Raw genomic sequence first — 20,318 nt, 5'->3', positions numbered from 1 at the left:
GTTTTCACGAATGTTATTACAGATTGTTGCGCTGAAATCATTTAGGTAGCTGTTAATCTTGAGCAGTAGGCTAAATATGACTGCCATGCAGAATCTTTTCCCCTCAAAACTATTTCAATTAAATCAATTTATTATTCTTTAATACTTGATACACGCTTTGACAACGTGCCAGTCAACTGCTTTGTGCAATATAATTTCATTTAATTGGCTTATAAAGACATTTGTAAACAGGACATCCTCACGAGGAATGTTTAAGATGTGTTTTCTGCCAGACAAGAGTATGCACAATTTAAACATATACAGTTAAATAAGTTACAACTTCATAATAACCTTCATTATTATTATAATATGAGTTTTCATTATCACGCATTAGTAAAGCTTTATGTAATGACTAAATAAACAAAATAAATTTGTTATTTTATAAATGCCTTCACCAGTAAGTTACAGAATACAAGTAATGTCTAAATACAAGTATTTACTAAAATTGATATGGCAATAATAAATAAAAAATAAAGTATGACTGCCACAAATTAATAGCTATTTTTATATACACAAATATATTGATTTTCCAATACAATCGTTCCCATAAAGTGGAATTTGTGTATTTAAATATTTGTAAAATAAATATTTTAAGTAGCCTAGTAGCCTCAATCGCTATATACAAATTGCACCATTCAGTACGGATATAAAACACAAATTCATTTTAAGATCAACATTCTCATTTGACCTGCAATGCATAAACTTTTGAATGGAGATTACACAGGCAATAAAGTATGCCACAACCGTCACTTTATCGAAATAACTTAGTTCTTGCACTTTACACCTCTTTTCAGAAATCCATATTCAATAGCTAATTTTAAAATAAAATAAAAATGAAACATTAAGACAGCAAAACATTTCTCCTGTACATCTCCTCTAACCAGCAAAAGGCAGAACGGATATAACAATTAAAATGATCAGCCCACGATCATTTCTGTTTGTTATAGGCTACATAATGAAAAGGAACAATGTATAACTTGCTTCTTTTGGATCATGGCGCCTAGAATTAGCCTACAAAGAAGGGCCCTTTGCCAGCGCCTTTCCCACATTGCCTTAAATAAGGGCCAGACTCTCTCTCTCTCTCTCTCTCTCTCTCTCTCTCTCTCTCTCTCTCTCTCTCTCTCTCTCTCTCTCTCTCTCTCTCTCTCTCTCTCTCTCTCTCTCTCTCTCTCTCTCTCTCTCTCTCTCTCTCTCTCTCTCTCTCTCTATATATATATATATATATATATAGGTACACGTCTTGCTCGCTCTGACGTCAGCTGCATTCAGTCCTGTCCCCGCCCCTTATTATTAGTTTTTCTTTCTCTCCGTTAAAAACTTTTAGGGAGAGGTGAGGCACCGTCTATTTTGCCTAAGGGGAAATAGCGACAAGATTAGGGTCTTTTTCATGACCAATCACCAATGACTGCTAATCCGAACTGTGCTAATTGATGGGAGGACTACAAGAGTTCATCCGTGTGAAAACTCTGGAACTAGTCAAATATTTGATGTCGACCAGCCTTTTAAACAGGTTGTATCGTTAAAGGCCGCGGTTTAACAAATATAGACACGTCTTTGGTTTCCTTAAGCATGTCTGCAGTGACTTTTTAAAATATAGCTACAATCTTAAAAAGTAAACGTTCTAATTAGAACCTAGATAGTTTTAAAGCCTGCTTTTATGGAATCTTCCATACACAACTTTTGTTTTTGAAAAACCTACAAACTAACGAAACATTATAAGAACTTTTAATCTCCACAAAACAACATATTTTTAAAAGTGTCATGTTAAAACTGCTCTATTTTAAGGAAACCCGTCAATTAGCTTGCTACTAATATTTTAAACAGGATAGAATCGTTTAGCACATAGGTACACACAGTACAACCTAAAAACAAGCATTTGAATCTCAGTGCAGTGGCACAAACGTGTTGCATTTCAAATTGAACTTCCACCATCGGAGGATCCAGCAAAACTTTAAATGGGAAGGAGAAATATCAAACGGCGAGGCGGGGTCGCACCGCGGGACCCGAGATGACAGTGCATGACGGTCGCGCCAGCTCATTATCCGACTCCCATTCAAGCGGCCTTTCATTGCGATGCAGACTCTTTGGCAGTGTCGTTTGTTTCCTCATTGTGCTATAGTGGGGAATGCAATGGTTGTCAGAGCTCGCATTCACTTTCGCGATAGTTTATTGATGAGCTCCGACTTTTAGCACTTTTCACATGTCAAAGCGAAGTCAAGTGTATGCAACCACAGCTTAATTTTATGCTCCGTGCGTCCCAAAACATTTTGTCTCTCTTTAAAGCTGTCCCACCATGCTATATACCTCCCCCCTCCCCTCTCCATTTCTTGTATCCCAACTCGGAATCTATTCCAATCCAGTGAACGGGTGGAACACCCCAAGCTGCGAGTGCAGCGCATGTAACCTCGAACACAGGCGCGGAGGGGTTGCTTTGGAGTTTACCGAGGTGTGTGCTAATGTCCAAGCAATCAACAAATGTAGTTTAAGTGTCCGGCCATGGACGTAATGATATTTTCATTTCCCCCTTGGAAACCCACGACACAGAGTTTCTTTTCCTCCTGCTGAAAAACGACAACAAATCACGCTATTAATGTAAATAGTATGGGGTCTCCCAACTGATCGTCGAGCGCGCGCCGTAAAAGGGGATGACATTCTCAGACACCAAGTCAACAATGACACGTGGAGAAAGTTTAGGCTAGTTTCAATCGACAAGAATAGCGTAAACTGACACAATAATAACTAATAACGGAGTTAGGTAAAATTGTAAGCAATAAAGCAGGCCAACATTTAAAAAATGGTTACTTATATACAGATTTGCTTGTTTAATATTTGGCAACAAAAAAGTACTGCCATGGCAATTCCCATTAAAGCACTAGAGGTTAATCAAAGAGCATGCTTGTATGCCGAAAATAAATAAATAAATAAACACATTGCCATAGCACTTCCTGGTAGCCTACTTTTTTCCAAGTGTCTAGTCACGCAGAGTTCAATAACGTGAACGCCCAAAGGCATTTCAATGGGAAAAAAATATGGAGAGAATCATATGCTTATGAGGAGATTTGCCCTGCTCTGTTCCCCGCTCTGTCACCGGGGCAGTAGGAAGTGTTTTGCTGGGAGATGATGACAGAGGTCAGGCTCAGCTAATGGGCGACTGAAGAGGAGAGGAGGCGAGGCACAGACCAGGAACACATACATTAATACACGAGTGCTATCACCAATCAGCATAGGTGCGCGCCCTCTCTCTCTCTCCCTCGCTCCCTCGCTCCCCCACTTTCCCCGTCTCTCTCACTCACTCCCACAAGCGCACATTTTTCAGTCTCGCGCAGGCTTGACATCCTATTTTATTGTCAATCTCTGTTTCCTTCGCAGGGAATTTAAATTTTCCACCCGAGATCAGTTGGAAACTATAAAAGACAAACTGTCTGAGGACGATTTTTCAGAACTTCAGAGTCTTCTCCTTATTGTAAACGAAGTATATCAGCGAGGATACGAAGGCTGTTGGAACTATGCCTCAACAAGGTAAGTTAAGAGATTTTATTCTTTCGAGTAACTTGCACGCATATGCACCACTTGCAAGTAAAATTGCTAAATATACACGCTGGCTTTTAGTGGTTAGTAAATAATACTAACTAGTGGTTAGTAAATAATAATTATGAGAAACAATTAAAACAGAAGTTGTTTATAGCCTTGAAAAACTGTTTACCAAAACAAAAACTTTCAACGAAAAGCACGATACTGAAACAGAAAACTTAAAGCTGCACAGCCTCGTGGTGTCAAACTCTTATCATGGATTTTCACGGACGCTCTTTGCCTTTTATGCTTCAGCTATGTCGAGTTTTGTGCCAAGCAAAGTTCTTATTTATGACAGAAGAGAGCAAAAAGCCACAGTAGGCCAAGACCGTGATCAGTCCTGAAAATGGGAACGCAATGACCCGATGAGGTGGAGTGTCAGGTTGAATCACACCATCACATTCAGCCGCGCGCGCCACCACCAAATCGCACCGTGAACTTGGTGTTTTCCTTTTCAGTCAGGAAAACAATGCCTTCTTTGTCACAAACGAACTATTAAAATGCATAATCACATTCATGTTTAAACTTCAAACTTAACAGCTAATTTACTCAATTTTGTTGTGAAGTTTGTATTAAAAACGGACAGAAATTATCGGGTTTTTTGGCATCTAATCTAAATCTATATGCATGAATTGTTTTATAAAAAAAAATATTACATTAAACATAAATGTGATAAAAACGCAATTAAATGGAGTAAAATTAAATGCATTGCAGAGTCTCTATTTTGATTTTACGTTGTCAGTACTTTGTAAGCTATATTACAGGCTATATAGTTTTTATACATTTGTTGTAATTCAAATCAGCACCGTTTTCAACTTTCTAAACTTTCACAAGTAGGCCTATCTACTTTCCGCAGAATATCAATATCTTAAATAAGTGTGCTTAATTAAGAGGCTTCATGTTGCACATTAGAATGAACAAAATTCTGATTAGGCCTGTCAATAGCACTATACAGATAGCACTATTAAAACAGATTAACCAAAAAGAAGAGTGCAGGCAGAAGACCTCAAATAGCCAAGTGAGAAAGAAATACGGAATGGTTTAGTTCGTATATAAAAATTAATCATTGTATAAAAATATTTATTTGCAACACAATATATAGGCTAGTTTTGATTTGTTGTAATTTATTGGGAAATCTGAGAAAATGTGAAGTGTTGCTTAAAATAATTATGAATATATCTAAAGAGTTAAAAATAATTTAAAAAGCAAAATTAAAATATAGCTTGTTAAATATAGCTTTTTAAAATATAGATGTTATTTCACGAAACACGTGCAAAGCTGGCTGGAGATTGGTGTATTTATTTGTTGCGGTGCACCGTAAACCGCGCACACAATCCATCTCCTCAAAAAGAAAAAAGAAGAAGAACAAATCAAAGCGCTGAGTATTTCTTCAGTGGCCTCCTTTTCGGTAAATGTATTGAATGGGTTCTGTATTGCAATTGTCTTTTACCAATTGAGCGCCCCACTGCGCTGTTGTACATTTTTACAGCCTTTAACCACACATACCAGTAACACAATTACCTCCAGATACTTATAACAAGAAATTACTTTTCTATTCCGCGCAACGAGACAAACAAAAAGGCATTGAGGTAACGGGCACCGGGTCACAGTGAACTGCACTGGCTGTTGCGGGTGAACGGGAGGGGAGGGGGGTCGCTTCCTTCAGCTCTTTATTTTCTGAGAGTTGTTGGTACGTTTAGTTGGAAGCGGTGTAGCTAGTTAGGGAGCCCGGGTTTTACTCTCTGGGTTTTGGTGTAGAGGGAGAAAGAAAGCTATTGTTGAAATTCAGCGGGGCTTTGTAGGGGACCCCTCACCCCCTCCTGGCTTTACTTTTCCAACGCAGCCAGGCGAGGTAGACAGCGTGTGTCACCAGAACAGATTATCTGAACGAGAGGCCTTGTTCACAACATTTGAAGTTTTCTAATCATGAAGGTCAAGGGAAAGCAGATCTACAGGTCGAAAATGTTTTGTATAATAATAATAATAATTATTATTATTATAATTATTATAATTATAATTATTATTATACTCTTATTATTATTCGAATAAACAATTAAAACTAAATCAAGAAAACGATTTTAACTATAATAGACACTGTTTTTTATTAAACCGAAAAACAAATTAATTATTGTCCAATTTATCAGTCAAAAACACTATCTTAACAACAACAAAAAACAAATTACATTTAGCTATAATGCTAAGAAAACACAAATATATATATATTAGATTTAGCTATAATGCTAAATAAATAATTATGGATAGGTTTACTAATAAATTGTTTTGCTTTGTCCTAGGGATATTTTAATAAGTGAAGCAGATGAGAGTCTATAAATTGTTTTAAGCGGACAGTCAACTCTGTTTCCAGGCAAGTTTAAACCCTGGACATAAGTGTATTTGTTGGAGACAGTTTTTTTTTGTTTGTTTGTTTGTTTGTTGTTCTCACTTTTTGCAGCATGAATGCAAAAACTGTGAGGCTTCAGCCCACACAGTTATTGTCCGTAACTTTCTTGAACACACGTCTTAAACACAATGCACTGCAATACACTTGATTTAAAAATGTGAAACTGACCATTATTGTTGGTTCTTTATGACTAATAGAATACTATAACCGGGCCACGTGGGAGTCTGGCGTCGCGTCCATGATGCAAAACAGTAAGTGGAGTTCTTTTCTTTTTCTGAAATGCGTTTTTTTATACACACACACACACACACACACAAGAAAAACGTGAGGGGCGTCTAGCCAGAAAAGCATTTGTTTTGGTATATTAGTGAAGGCAGTTTACACTGTAAGTCAGGGGTGCTGCCAAATTTTTTGCCTGTCATTCATACAGCTCCCTCAAAAGTAGCTGAATACTATAGTAAGCTAAACTCGCTTAAGCCTGACTAAGTTTACATTGTATGGAACATCGTAGGTCATTATTTAAAATTCATAAAGCTACATTTGAGAGAGCAAAAATTACATTCCCAGTGAGAAATTCCTTGAATTGCGAAAAAAACTCACATGGAACCCTGCATAGCTACACAACCTAGTTAGAATGTCTAACCCATATGCTCTTTGCATAATTGTGTGTGTCTGTGTGTGTTAGAGAGCGAGAGAGAGGATGTTTCTGCTTGACTTGCTTTTAAATAATTGCTGAATTAATGTTAGCATCGGCGGCCAATCCACCTAGTCCATTAGCAGAAACGAAATTGACATTGCATGATTTGGATGGAATGTCTGTCATGTTTATGAAACACCGCGAGAGTGAAATAGACTGAGCTTTGATGCAACGTTGAGTGTCCTAGAGCATGAATAAATTACATGCGCGGATGTGTCTGTGTCTTTGAGATGTGTGAAGGCCAACTTGCAAAACATATACTTTTAGTCATTTGTGGAAAGTACTGAGTAAGTTATGATTAAAATAAATGAGACATATTTTCTCTCTTAATGCTGGACAAGAGGTGTATGACATCTGTAACGAAGGTGTGTTGAATGCCATCCTCATTTCTATTGCTTTTATTGTTGTAAGTGCCAGTGTTTGCTCTGTCCTCATACTAACTACTGGTGTACTGTGTTAGTCACTAACGTTGACGTCCATAGATTATTTTTGTATGTGAAACACTTTGGAGTTTTAAACGGAGCATTTAAATCTAGGTCAGTGGAAGTGGGGCACATTACTATACGAGATATATATATATATATATATATATATATATATATATATATATATATATATAATATAAATTCATATTCCCACATCTAAAAACATTATTATTAAAAATACCTAAAGATAAAAATCATAAAATATTATGCATCGAAATAAGTTTCTCCTAAAAACTTTATTTTGATTTTTTTTCTTCTTCTTAGGGATAAATGGTGTTACACAAATGTTGTCGTGTGATGTCTCGCGTGTATTACTTAAAATATATAGTTTGGGTTAGGCCTTTGGTTTTTTTGAAGGTCACAGGCGACAATCCAGGCTTTGTGCTAATATCTCTTGGGTGTATATAGTGTGGAGCGTCCAAACTGACACCATATGTCTTCTTATTAATTGATTAGAAACAGAGTACCGCGCGCGCAATGATTGCCACTGGGCGAGACACACACCGTTCCCCGTGGGGAATTATAGAACGATTAAGACTTAACCTTTCAAGCGAAAGTTTGATTTTATATCCTAATCTGCGTGTTGGCGAGCTAAAATCAAGTGGCTGTATTTTAAAGCCATAAGGCATTGGATTTCAAAGCCAATAAATCTAATTGTGTCTATTACGTAGCAGGAAACACACACACACACACAAATCATCAACAACGGATTGACTAATTCCGAATTAAACAGATATATTTTCTTTCTGCCTTTATGTTTAGTGTGCTAGAAATATTATCAGAAATAATTATCGGGTAAAATAAACCTTCAGTGGACACAATAAAAATAAAACATTCATGCATAATTCAGATTTAATATTTCGCTCTGCAGATTTATTATGCATAAACCTACAGAATAAAACAGCATCCCGCAGACTCACTCCCAGTGCGTAAATATAGGCAAATGGAGGTTTGTCACTTGATAAAAAAAAAATGTCACTTTTAATATATTAAGAGCGAGGCGCGCCCCCGTGAACGTACACGCGCACAGCCCCTGGCTACCTTAAAATTAAGCTTCCCTTAAAGGGGAAATGAGTAGAGTCCAATTTAGTCTGAGTGATATCCAAATGCAGACAGAAAGGGTCGTTTTATCATGCTACTATTTGTCGTGACGATGCGATTTTCAAAAGCAGAGCTATGTCATAAAGTGACATGCCTGCCACAAGTGCTCCAACTGATCTTTTCAATTAGCCTTCCATGCATGATCCAGGGCGACTTCCGCCTATTTCCAGAAATTAAGCTCAAACTTGACGTGCAGCTAGCTTTATTTTAAAGACAAATGTCAGGCAGGCTCATCATATTTTCCCCCTCTTCTATATTTGGAGCTTATTTATTGCAAAGGAGCTTGTGCTCTTGGACTCAATTTAACGCGAGGCTTCGGAGGGAAGGGAGCTGAGAAGTAAAGCAAACCGGGAAGGCTGCTTTTCCGTTTTGGCTTCAGGTTTGGTGCCTTTGGTCTGCTTTTTACGGGCTTTTCCACAGACAAAGTAACATAAGCCAATTGCTTGGTTAGGAAATGCTGTGCTTTGGTTTATGTTTTTTTTTTCTTAATGTTTTTAAGTTATTTTACTTAATGTTTGAGACTATGGTTTAAACATGGGAGCGTTTAAGAAGTTTTATTATAATGCCACAAATAGCATTACGCCATCTGATCCGTTTAAGGCTTTGCAAAGATGCGCAAATCTCAGCTCAGTGGGTTGGAGATGTTTTGCTCCAGATCATACGAGAGCGCTGACGCTTAATCAATGTTCTGCATGTGTAATTATATTACAATTGTGCATTAGGAGATTATGGTATTATGAGCACATCTGGAGAACTGTCGAAAACATATGGCAGCTGCAACAGCAATAATAACCGGCTATCCTTATTTAAAAGCGATTTACTCTGATCATTGGGATTTGTCGACAATGCTCTTGTAATGCTTGACTCATTTTAGACAATCGCGACCTGAAAGCTTCTGTTGAAAACAGCTGTGATTGTATTCTGTTTTAATGGAGTCAGTATTTTGAGGCTGGTGCGTTAAATGCTTGGTGTTTTACAACGGGATCTTACCTTCTTTTTTAAGGTCACAGTGGAGTGAACCAGCTCGGCGGTGTGTTCGTCAACGGCAGACCGCTGCCAGACTCCACGAGACAGAAAATAGTTGAACTCGCTCACAGTGGCGCGCGCCCTTGTGACATATCCCGGATTCTGCAGGTGATGAGAATGCATATTTTCCGTTCATGTGAACTCTTCACCAAAAATGGAAATATTTTGGTTTTATTTCACATTTGTGCTGTTTCATACGTCCTCTTCCCAGCTGTTTTTTTTAATCAATAATATTTTTGTCCTTGCATTATTAATGCCAGCGAGCCACGATAATTCATTTCAGATTTCATTTTGGAATACATAAACGGTGGTCTTGAGGAATGGATCGTAGCACTTCAATATATTTTTTTTTAAATTGGCGACCGAAATGCATTTTAAGGAGTGCATAATTTCTCGTACCACTGAAGACATATTTTTCGTGTTAAAGGTATCTCTTGTGTTATAGACCCATGCTGATGCAAAAGTCCAAGTGCTGGACAATGAAAACGTAAGCTTATCATTGCTTGCAGCACACACTTAACATTTCACACTAGTTTTAAATAATGTATGTGAATTGTTTCTTTTGTTTTCTGTCTAGGTGTCGAACGGCTGCGTGAGTAAAATCTTGGGTAGATACTATGAAACGGGCTCCATCAGACCCAGGGCGATCGGAGGAAGTAAACCAAGAGTAGCGACCCCCGAGGTGGTCGGCAAAATTGCCCAGTACAAGAGGGAGTGTCCGTCAATCTTCGCGTGGGAAATCCGAGACAGGCTGCTATCAGATTGTGTCTGCACAAACGATAATATACCCAGTGTAAGTTCATTCAGAGAAGTTAATGCGTAATGAATTGTTTAAAAGCATGCACTAATGACCTTGAACATTCCCCAACACCGGCCTTCCCCGGCCGCTGTAATCTTCTCTATACCAAAGTACAATGCAATGCGATGTAATGCTCTGGCATGTAGGCCTGTGCAGAAATAGGGCCAATCGTTCCAAAAGCCAACATGCCACATCGCGGATGCGCTCTTTAATTAATGAGCCACATCTTTGGGTTCGTCTTTCAGGTGTCATCGATAAACAGAGTACTGCGCAACCTGGCTAGCGAAAAGCAACAGATGGGCGCAGATGGCATGTATGAAAAGCTGAGGATGCTGAACGGTCAGACCGGCACGTGGGGGACCCGGCCGGGCTGGTACCCCGGAACCTCAGTGCCAGGACAGCCCAATCAAGGTATGGCTATTTTAATTATGAAAAGGGCATTGTATTAGCTAAATGTGTTATTTTGCAACCTGGAGTAAATTATAATTAATTAAAATATAAAGAGATAAAACAAGTCCCGTAATAATAATAATACTTTTTTTATTCAATTTACTCTTAAGTATTAAGATAGATTTAAATAAAATGTTAAAATATTAAAGAGATAACTGATTTATACGCATGCTACACGGAGCTTAATTTACTGTTATAACAGCCTATCAATAATTTAATGACGCTTGAATTACTACATAGGCTAATTTATATGCAGTGACTCTTATAATGAAATAAAAATTAAGAATAATAATGCGAGTTGCAATCCACCTTTATAGTTCTTAAAGAACGAGACATAGAAATAAACAAGGAGCAGTGTGGATTCCCTGAACAAAATATGTTTCTGTCACACAGAAACATGTGTTATGGGAACAGTTCTGTCGCTATGTAATAGCTCATTAGAAAACGTTTTGTTTCTCATTAAGGCGACAGGAATACACGTTTAGTTGGAGGAGACAGCTGTGGAAATATTCCATCGGAGGGAGACACGCTGGACATGATGTGGCAACGTCTGACAATTAGACTTGTCAAGGCGCTACACAACTAAAGTGACAGACATATACAAATATATGACAAATAGAGAATTAATGTCTGTATATAATATCGGCCTGTCAAATCATTGACTGGTTTACAGCAATTAAAAAATCAAAACAAACGTGTTTTATGCAAAGAGGAGTAGCCCATAACTGAGCTAATCACATTATATAATTTTCAGCATGTTTTTATGAATAGATTTAGATACATTTAACTATAGGCTACCTAATGTACAGTGTTATATAATACGCATATATGGATTAATTTGAGTTCGCATGTCATGTTGCTTATATATATTTAATAATTTATTGACAAGTGGCATCGTACGCACCATGTTTGAGAAGAAAACTTATAATAAACTGCTTATTTAATACTTGTGAATTAATTGCCGGCATTCTAACGCATCTCATTTTTTATTTGTTTCGACAAATATAAAAAAATAACAACAATAAATCTAATATTCTATTTTTTTTAGCAAACCTACTCAGGCATATATAATTTTCATCACTATCGTTTAGAAGTTCACTCCCAAAGTAGGATATTATTAGGCAGGGTGAGGTTATGAAGCGAGACAAATATGGTCGCAATCTGATGAATGTCACCCAACACTGAATAAAATAGCGGATTCATCTAGGCTGACAGGACGCTAAAAGAGACAACCCAGAGGACTCGTAGTAGCCCCTCCCTCCGCCATAGGCTCGGGGTGCTAAAGCCGTCTAAAGGATTTGGACACTTTCCCTTTTCCAAAAGTCCTCATCAAGGCCTCCACAGCTGAAAGATGCCGCGGTTGTTTTGCTACCTTTTTGCTCGCCTTCCGCCTCACCGGTTACGACAACGCCCAAATAAGGAATGACTTTATTTCCCACCGCCTTTGTCAGAGAAAACAAATCCGAAATCTGGCGACAGTTGGTCAGGCTTTTGAGAACAGGCCACACATTCGGATTAGCTCTTGAAAAGTGGGGATACTAAACTCAAAGATCTTTTAAAACTTTCTTAGAACATAGAAATGCACTGTCTTTGAAAAATAAATAACTTGAAGGAAAAAAGAAAAGCTAGGCTATTAATATCTAGTCTAACATTTCACACTATGCCAGTGAGTAGATGAGTAACCATGTCAAATTTACGTAATATTAACAAAAAGTAATTTTGGACAGTACATTTTCCAGTTCACTATAAAAAAATGCTGGGTTGTTTCAACCCAACTATGGACTAATCCAACGTTTGGGTTAAAAACTTAATAAAAAATTTAACCCAATGGTTGGGTTAGTCCATATTTGACCCAATCTTGGGTTGAAACAACCCAGCATTTTATATGCATGTTATTAGCTCCATTTTAGGCTCTAATTCAATTATAATATTTTTACTCAGTTCACCACCTCCAGAAAATATATCTAAAGTTATGTACACATTAGGCAAATCACCTACGTTCAAAAATACTATTTCATTCAACTATTTCAAATTTCATAACACAGTGGTTTTAACTAATTTAACTCCAAATTGTTTCCTAGCCAAATATTATATTTTACTTCACGAATAGCCCAATGAAACAAACAGGTTTTCCAAGAAAAAAAAATGAAAAAAAGTTTTATTCTGGATCAGCTGTAGCCTAACCTGTATGGAGCCCAAAAACAACAACAAAAAAGATAATTTGCTCGATAAGACCCAATTGAAAAATTAAACAGTAAGCTAACATGAGCAATATATGATATTGCGTTTATACAATAGTTGGACGGCACAAGTGTGTAAATAGCCTACATATGAAACAACTAGCCTTAAAAACCCTCTTTTGTTTTCTGGGTTAAATCTCAAGTAAAGTTTGCTGAGCCCAAGCCTCCATAACTAATTAAAAAACATCACTTTAGAACTAGTAACGATGTAGAGTAGAATATTATAAGAGAGATGGACTGAGTGAGTGTGATTACCTGCGTCTGATACAGCGTTCAATCTTCAGTTCAGTCTCGTATTCACAATAAAACATTACTTTGATTGTCCGCTGAGGAAAGTGATATATTTGTCATGAGTTCCGATGACCAGGGTTCTAAATTAACACCCGCCAACCCGCCAAATGCGGGTTAAAATTAATTTTGGCGGGTGTTAATTAAAACTTACTAGCCAGTTTGGCTGGTGATTCATGGCATGAGGCTCTGTTCTCGGTCATTTATCCCCTGGCAGCACTTCCTACATTTCCCATGAACACTGTGCTGTAATGCTACGTGATGACGTTTCATATGCCCATTGGCTGCACGCAGTTTGCAGTTAAACCAGCGCGAAAAAACATGGAAACGAATAGAGCGCCCATCAGAAAACACAAGGAAGAAGAACGAATGGAGCCAGAGCAGGGAACATAGACTGAAAGAGGAGGGAGTTAGCTGTTAAAGAAAAAAAATAAGATTAAACTAAATGCGGCGGTGGTTGGGACAGATTTCTGGGGGCGAAAAGAGGAACGAGGCAGGGGATGAGGATATTACGGAGCCCCGCACGTCACCTGTAGGCGAAAAAACAATCAATCCGTGGCGACGGTTTTGCAATCCGTCCCCTCAGTTTATAAACCGTACTCACGAATTCATAAACTGTTCCTTCGGTTTAACAAACCGTGCCCACGAATTTCCAATCCGTGCGCTCAGATTTTGTAAACCGCACCCTCGGTTTTTTAATCTGTACCCACGAATTCATAATCTGCGCGCACACTTTCGCAATCCGTTCCCATGGATTTGTAAACCGTACTCACAGATTCATGCAGCAAGCTCCTACGTGTTAACATACAGTTTTAATGAATATTATTATGTGGAATGGGTCTACAGCAAAGTGTCTTAAGTGATTCTCTATCAAGTGTAGTACGAGGTGGAATACAAAGATTTAATAAGAAAGATGTGCTTTAAAATCTTGTTAAATTTGTGATAATCTTATAATAGCACCTGATTATTATTGTACAATAAACCTGCCATTGTGACTGACTCTGGAGTAATTATTTTTCCTCTTTTGTAAGTTGTTTTGGATAAAAGATTCTTATGCATAACCTGTATAATAATATATAATAATGATAAAAATAAAAAGAAAGTTATTTTTATAATTTTAATTTGTAGGCTAAATAAATGATTACAAGACAGTAAAAATGCTTGTCATAAAATAATTCATGAATTGCTTTATTTCTAAAATCGTTTTGGAAATGCTTGTGTACAATTCTTTCTTAACATGAAGATTTATTTTTGTGATTTTATTATACCAAGCTCCATCCACCCCACCCCACCTGGCGGAGCTAGATGCATGCTTCACTGTTAATGTTATTATTAAATAATTAGGCCAAAAATAACATTGCATTCAGTTAGAGAGAAAAGGAATGAAAACATAACCGGCATATTATTTGTTTTGTATTGCTTTTTACCCTTATTTTCTTCTTTTTAGCGTTTATTTTTTTGGCCATAAAACACAGGCGGCTGTCTTATCCTATTGTTGATTAATGTAAAATAAACGCTAAAAAGAAGACTATTTTGTGAATGCTGATCGTGGTCTCGTTGGATACTATGAAAAATAATGTTTAATAAACAGAAATGAATCTGCCGGTGGGGGCGGAGCCACAAATGCGTGCCAGTTTACAAATCCGTGGGAATGGATTGCGAAAGCGTGCGCACGGATTATGAATTTGTGAGTAGGGATTCAAAAACCGAGGGTACGGTTTACAAAATCTGAGCGCACGGATTGGGAATTCGTGGGCACGGTTTGTTAATCCGTGGGCACGATTTGTTAAACCGAGGGAACAGTTTATGAACCGAGGGGACGGATTGCAAAACCGTCGCCACGGATTGATTTTTTTCTCCTACAGGTGATGTGCGGGGCTCTGTATTACTGACAGAGAAACAAAGAAAAGAAAATTTAATGCCAAATGGCTGACGGGTCATGAATGGCTTGTGTTTGATCACACGAATGTCGTTATGCTTTGTCAGGATTGCCACATGTAAGTTACGCGAAAGAAAAAACAAAACAAGCAATTTCGTGGTGGGAACTATTAATTTTAAATTTGAGTCAGTGTATATTTTGTTGTATGCATTGTACTTTATATGTGTTTTTCATGCCAACAATGTTAATAAAATGATCAAATGCATTCAGTGGCACTCATAATTTGTTATTTTTACCGAAAAAAAAAATGGCTAGTGGAAATTCTGATTGGCTGGTAACTTTAGAAAGTTACCAGCCACATTGGCTGGTGATCAAAAAAGTTACCCTGCCGATGAAAGCGCTGCTCAGTGTGTTTGTTGCCTGAGTCTTACCAGGTGTTTTTGAAAAAGTAAAATTAACTTTGTTTACAACCTTGTTTTAGTCTCTTTCAATATAAAAGTCCTTACTTTTTAAGTCTCTTGTCGCCATCTCATGGCAGAACAATGTAGGCTAACTAAAATTACTATCAGGACCACACCCAAAACTAAATACTAATATTATTTATATTAAATATTATTTATTGAATAACAATATTTAATAAACAACAACACTCATCATAAACTTTGCTAGGCAATTCATTCAAAAGCAACATAGGTTGCGCTGTGATATACAGTATAGTTAGGCTATATAAAATATAATGTGATGAGATTTTGCCTTCAGCCAAAACTATTTGCTCTGGAACAAATAATAGATAAATGAGACCAAAGACTGCCGTTAGAACAAATTATATCTCATGTTTAATCACTAAGTCAAAATACAAAAGAACTGGCCGAGGTGAGGCTGCTCTCGCGGGTTCATGAGCACTGAACGGCCGCTGATGCCCTGGAGCTCACATCTCTGAAAACGTCGAAGCAAATATTCAAATAGGCCTTATCTTTATTAACAAACTGCATATTTAAAGTATAAACAAATATAACTCTTAAACAAACAAACTCTTAAAACTAAATTTTGTGACACAAAACAGTATTCTTTATACAATTTTAGTGGATTTGGGCATTTAGCCTATTTTTACAAAAAAATAAAAAATGATCTCCCTCTCCCTCTCTCTCTCTCTCTCTCTCTCTCTCTCTCTCTCTCTCTCTCTCTCTCTCTCTCTCTCTCTCTCTCTCTCTCTAATATATAACATATAATATATGTTTATTATTATTATTATTATTATTTTTAATTGGGCTTAATAAGTTACCTATTGAAAAACAGGGTCTGTGTTTTCCAACTGGTCACAAATGTGATGTTTACAGTTGCTATGAGCGGTATTTAATACATTTATAATATACCTTTAAAATATTATATATTCCAAATTAAGACAGGTTGTATATGTATATGAGAGGTTGACAGGTTGCCTTCTATAGAACCAAAATAATCTTTTAAAGGGTCATCTGGATGGCCATGTGACTATTTACACCACAACCAGTTTCAGAGTCCAAACTGTTTGGGGTTTCATTATTACCTCACAACACTCAAAATATCCACTTGTTAGACTTTTCAAACTTCAAACAAAACTTTTTAATCTCAAATGTATCTGGTGAGATGAAATAGGATGATTATGCACTGGTGCCCAACAACACAGCAGGTTTAAAGCTTATCGACTCGGAGTTGGTCTGTGACAAACAAGAGCCTTCGTATTTAGATGTCTCATTCATGGTGGCCTGGCTGTTTTTCTTTCTGCGCCTATAAGAAGGTATAAATCCTAACTGAGGTTGAATGGGCCGGCCCTAGGGACAGTGATTAATGACAGTAGAGCATAAAGGTTAACACACCGAGCTGAGAAGTCTGTTGACTGGAATCCTCGTGCTACAATGACTGCTGGAGAGAATCCTTTTGTCGCCTCATCCAATTGTGTCCTCAAAATTCAACCCACGAAAGTTTGCCATCCGTCCTCCCAGCGAGTATTTAAGAGTTACCCTTACTCTCCCACATTGTGTGGCTGTGAAAGCATCCCTCTCCTATTCAAGTATTGGTGGTCCCCTCAATAGCTCTGCAAATGCCCATATGGTGGCCATAGGCTAATTGAAGAACTCGGGAATGAAAAGGGGGGAGAGGGTGTTTGGTTTTTAAAAAACATTTCAGAGGGTCTGAAAAGGTTTCTGGGACATCTTAACACATTTCTGTAAAGCTCATCAGCCTTTGTGACTTGATACTGAAAGATCTAAGTGAGCGTGCTCTAAATGTATAAACATCATAGATGACAATACAGTAGCCTACAAAACGCTCCAGTAATTTTTTTACCAAATTCTTCCAACCTAAATATGACAGGCAAACCATAATATACCTAAATTACAGCCTAGAGTCCAAACAGAGAATGAGAAGTGTGAATAAACCGCACAAACGTACATTTCATATTTCCTTTCCAGACGGCTGCCAGCAGTCAGATGGAGGCGGTGAGAACACAAACTCAATAAGCTCCAATGGAGAGGATTCAGATGAGACCCAAATGAGGCTTCAGCTAAAAAGAAAACTGCAAAGAAACCGCACATCTTTCACACAAGAACAAATAGAAGCACTTGAAAAAGGTAAACATGAAGATTAGCACTAATATTAAAGCATCTATAGACTAGCTACAACAAAACAGTTACATTTTTGTAAACCTTTATACTTAAATTACTGCATGCTTTGCATGACATTTAAGCATTTCCCTTGTGTAACTGCACAGAAAATGATTTTTTTTTAACTCATGACTTATTTTGTAATGTTTCCACCAGAGTTTGAGAGAACACACTATCCTGATGTTTTCGCACGAGAGAGACTAGCTGCAAAAATAGATTTACCAGAGGCAAGAATACAGGTGAGCGAAAACACATAAAATAGGATAAACAGAAATAAAAAATGGGTACACTTCATAATAATTTGTCCAAATTTTTCTTGCCATTTTTATTGGCTGCTTGACTTACAGTAAAAAAGAAAAGGAAAGTGCAAGGCAGTTTTATATATATATTTTAAATACAATATATAAAATAAAATATGTATGGCTCATTTTGCACTGCACAGATTTTTGTCCAATCAAATGTTCTCTATGAGAATGTCCTGCTCACTAAAACCACCTGCTAAAAAAATGAAAACGAACTTGGAAATACACCTGCAAGGATATGAAAACTGCTGTCAATTGATTTTATGGGGTTTTAAATAGCTGAGGATCTAAAGGGAAATATATTTAATACAAAAGTTTCCAACTTCTTCTTCATCCTACTAGATACTGATTGTTCAAACATTGTTTTAAAATGTCTTTGATAACTAACTAAAGTATGTCCTTCCAGGTATGGTTTTCGAACAGAAGAGCAAAATGGAGGAGGGAGGAAAAGTTAAGAAATCAAAGAAGACAAGCCACAAACTCTTCGAGTCACATACCCATCAGTAGCAGCTTCAGCACTAGTGTTTATCAGCCAATCCCTCAGCCCACAACGCCAGGTAAAGCCTCTACAATGAACACATTGTTCCTTTACAAGCGCCATAAGATATACTAAAATACTACTGAAAATATACAAAAAATAATGTTTGGACATTTGTTCATTTCTTATTTTTTTTTTTTCAGTGTCCTTCACATCAGGCTCTATGTTGGGAAGATCAGACACAGCCCTCACAAACACATACAGCGCCCTGCCACCAATGCCAAGTTTCACCATGGCCAACAACCTTCCTATGCAAGTATGTCCACATTTGTCAGTTTAGTGCCTCACACTGTAATATACTCTTCATATGCTTGCCTTAGTGTTTCGTAGGATTATTAATTAGAAATTTACGAGCACTGTAAAATCTTATGCAACCACAGCATACAGGTCTGTAAGGCTGTTTCTATGTAAGGCTGTGTTGCTGACAGGTCTGCCATTTTTACCCCCTCCGCAGCCCAGCCAGACCTCATCCTACTCCTGCATGTTGCCCACTAGTCCTACGTTGAATGGGCGGAGCTATGACACATACACCCCACCGCACATGCAAGCACATATGAACAGCCAATCAATGGCCCCCTCAGGCACAGCCTCAACGGGTAAGAGTTTATTATACTATACTAAAAATAAAATAAAAATGAATATTCTTTTATTAAACATTTTAATAAATGTTTTTACACAACATTAGTAATAAAAATGAATACAAATATAATTTTTTTATTATTTATACACACACACACACACACACACACACACACACACACACACACACACACACACACACACACACACTACACACACATGTATATAAAATGCTCTAAAGTCAAACGTGGCCAACAATAAGCTTCAATGTTTTCTAAAATTGATTTAAAAATATTTATTAAATATATCTTAATATTGAATTTATTTTTAATATTTTATAACAAATATACATATATATATATATATATATATATATATATATATATATATATATATATATATATATATATATATATATATATATATATAATTATATCAAATGTATTATTTTATGAAATGTTTCTTTTATATTTTAGTTTCATTAAAATTATTTAAAATATTAAACCAATATTTTTGATATTTTTTTATTAAAATTTGATGCCATTTTTTGAAGCTCTGAAGTCACATGTGACAATTTTTCTGAAATGTATTTATATTTTAATTTATTTATATTTTTAACATTTACTTTTATTTAAAATCTCTTTCATAATTTGATTTATTATATATATATATATATATATATATATATATATATATATATATATATACTGTATATACGTTTATTTTATTTTATTCATTTATTTATTTTTATAAATGCTCTGAATGACAAGCCTAAACATTTCTGCATTCCCACCCCCATGTTACAGGTCTAATCTCGCCTGGAGTTTCTGTACCAGTCCAAGTACCAGGGAGTGAGCCAGACATGTCGCAGTACTGGCCCAGACTACAGTGAGAAAAAGACATTCTAGGACAAAAAAGAAAAAGAAGTCAGAGGAGAGGAAAAAAGAGAGAGGAGCTTCTCCACCTCCTGATGTCTTTCAGCTTCAAGGCAGGGCTGCTCAGCAGTATTTTACTATGGAAGGAAAGGAGGAGACTCTAAAGGACCTTTTTGTACGGGGATTGTGCCACTTCTCTATCATTCTTTGGACACAAAGACTTGAAGAATAAAAGAGAACAAACTTTGGAAAAAGAAAAAAATCTCTGCTTTTCAGTTTCCAACCTAAGTCATTTTGATGTATTTGTACATGTAATGGCCAATTGTATCTTAAGACAAAAAAAAAATTAAAAAAAATGTAACAACCGTGGATGGACTGTCAAACCAAGTTGGTCTTACATCGGGGAA

General features: G+C 36.8%; 1 protein-coding gene across 6 annotated transcripts in view; it reads left to right on the top strand.

Moving 5' to 3' along the window:
* LOC132133440 (paired box protein Pax-6-like) overlaps positions 1–19,962 on the top strand; it is a 20,320-nt gene extending 358 nt beyond the window's left edge. Inside the window, exons 2-15 of one of the 6 annotated variants that reach the window (XM_059546259.1) lie at positions 3,136–3,266; positions 3,409–3,558; positions 6,208–6,261; positions 7,049–7,072; positions 9,297–9,427; positions 9,765–9,806; positions 9,897–10,112; positions 10,364–10,529; positions 17,426–17,584; positions 17,774–17,856; positions 18,326–18,476; positions 18,601–18,713; positions 18,912–19,053; positions 19,843–19,962. In XM_059546259.1, the coding sequence (XP_059402242.1) occupies positions 3,546–3,558; positions 6,208–6,261; positions 7,049–7,072; positions 9,297–9,427; positions 9,765–9,806; positions 9,897–10,112; positions 10,364–10,529; positions 17,426–17,584; positions 17,774–17,856; positions 18,326–18,476; positions 18,601–18,713; positions 18,912–19,053; positions 19,843–19,928 (1,380 nt within the window). In that variant the 5' untranslated portion in view covers positions 3,136–3,266; positions 3,409–3,545 and the 3' untranslated portion in view covers positions 19,929–19,962. Of the gene's footprint in view, positions 1–3,135; positions 3,267–3,310; positions 3,559–6,207; positions 6,262–7,048; positions 7,073–9,296; positions 9,428–9,764; positions 9,807–9,896; positions 10,113–10,363; positions 10,530–17,425; positions 17,585–17,773; positions 17,857–18,325; positions 18,477–18,600; positions 18,714–18,911; positions 19,054–19,842 lie in introns of those variants that run through there. The other 5 variants (XM_059546258.1, XM_059546257.1, XM_059546260.1 and 2 more) reach the window with 5 other exon arrangements.
* The last annotated feature ends 356 nt before the right edge of the window (positions 19,963–20,318 follow it).

Source organism: Carassius carassius, chromosome 50, assembly GCF_963082965.1.
Source record: "Carassius carassius chromosome 50, fCarCar2.1, whole genome shotgun sequence".
NCBI lineage: Eukaryota > Metazoa > Chordata > Actinopteri > Cypriniformes > Cyprinidae > Carassius > Carassius carassius.
The sequence above is the reverse complement of the archived record's forward strand: the minus strand, read 5'-3'. Positions and strand labels throughout refer to the sequence as shown.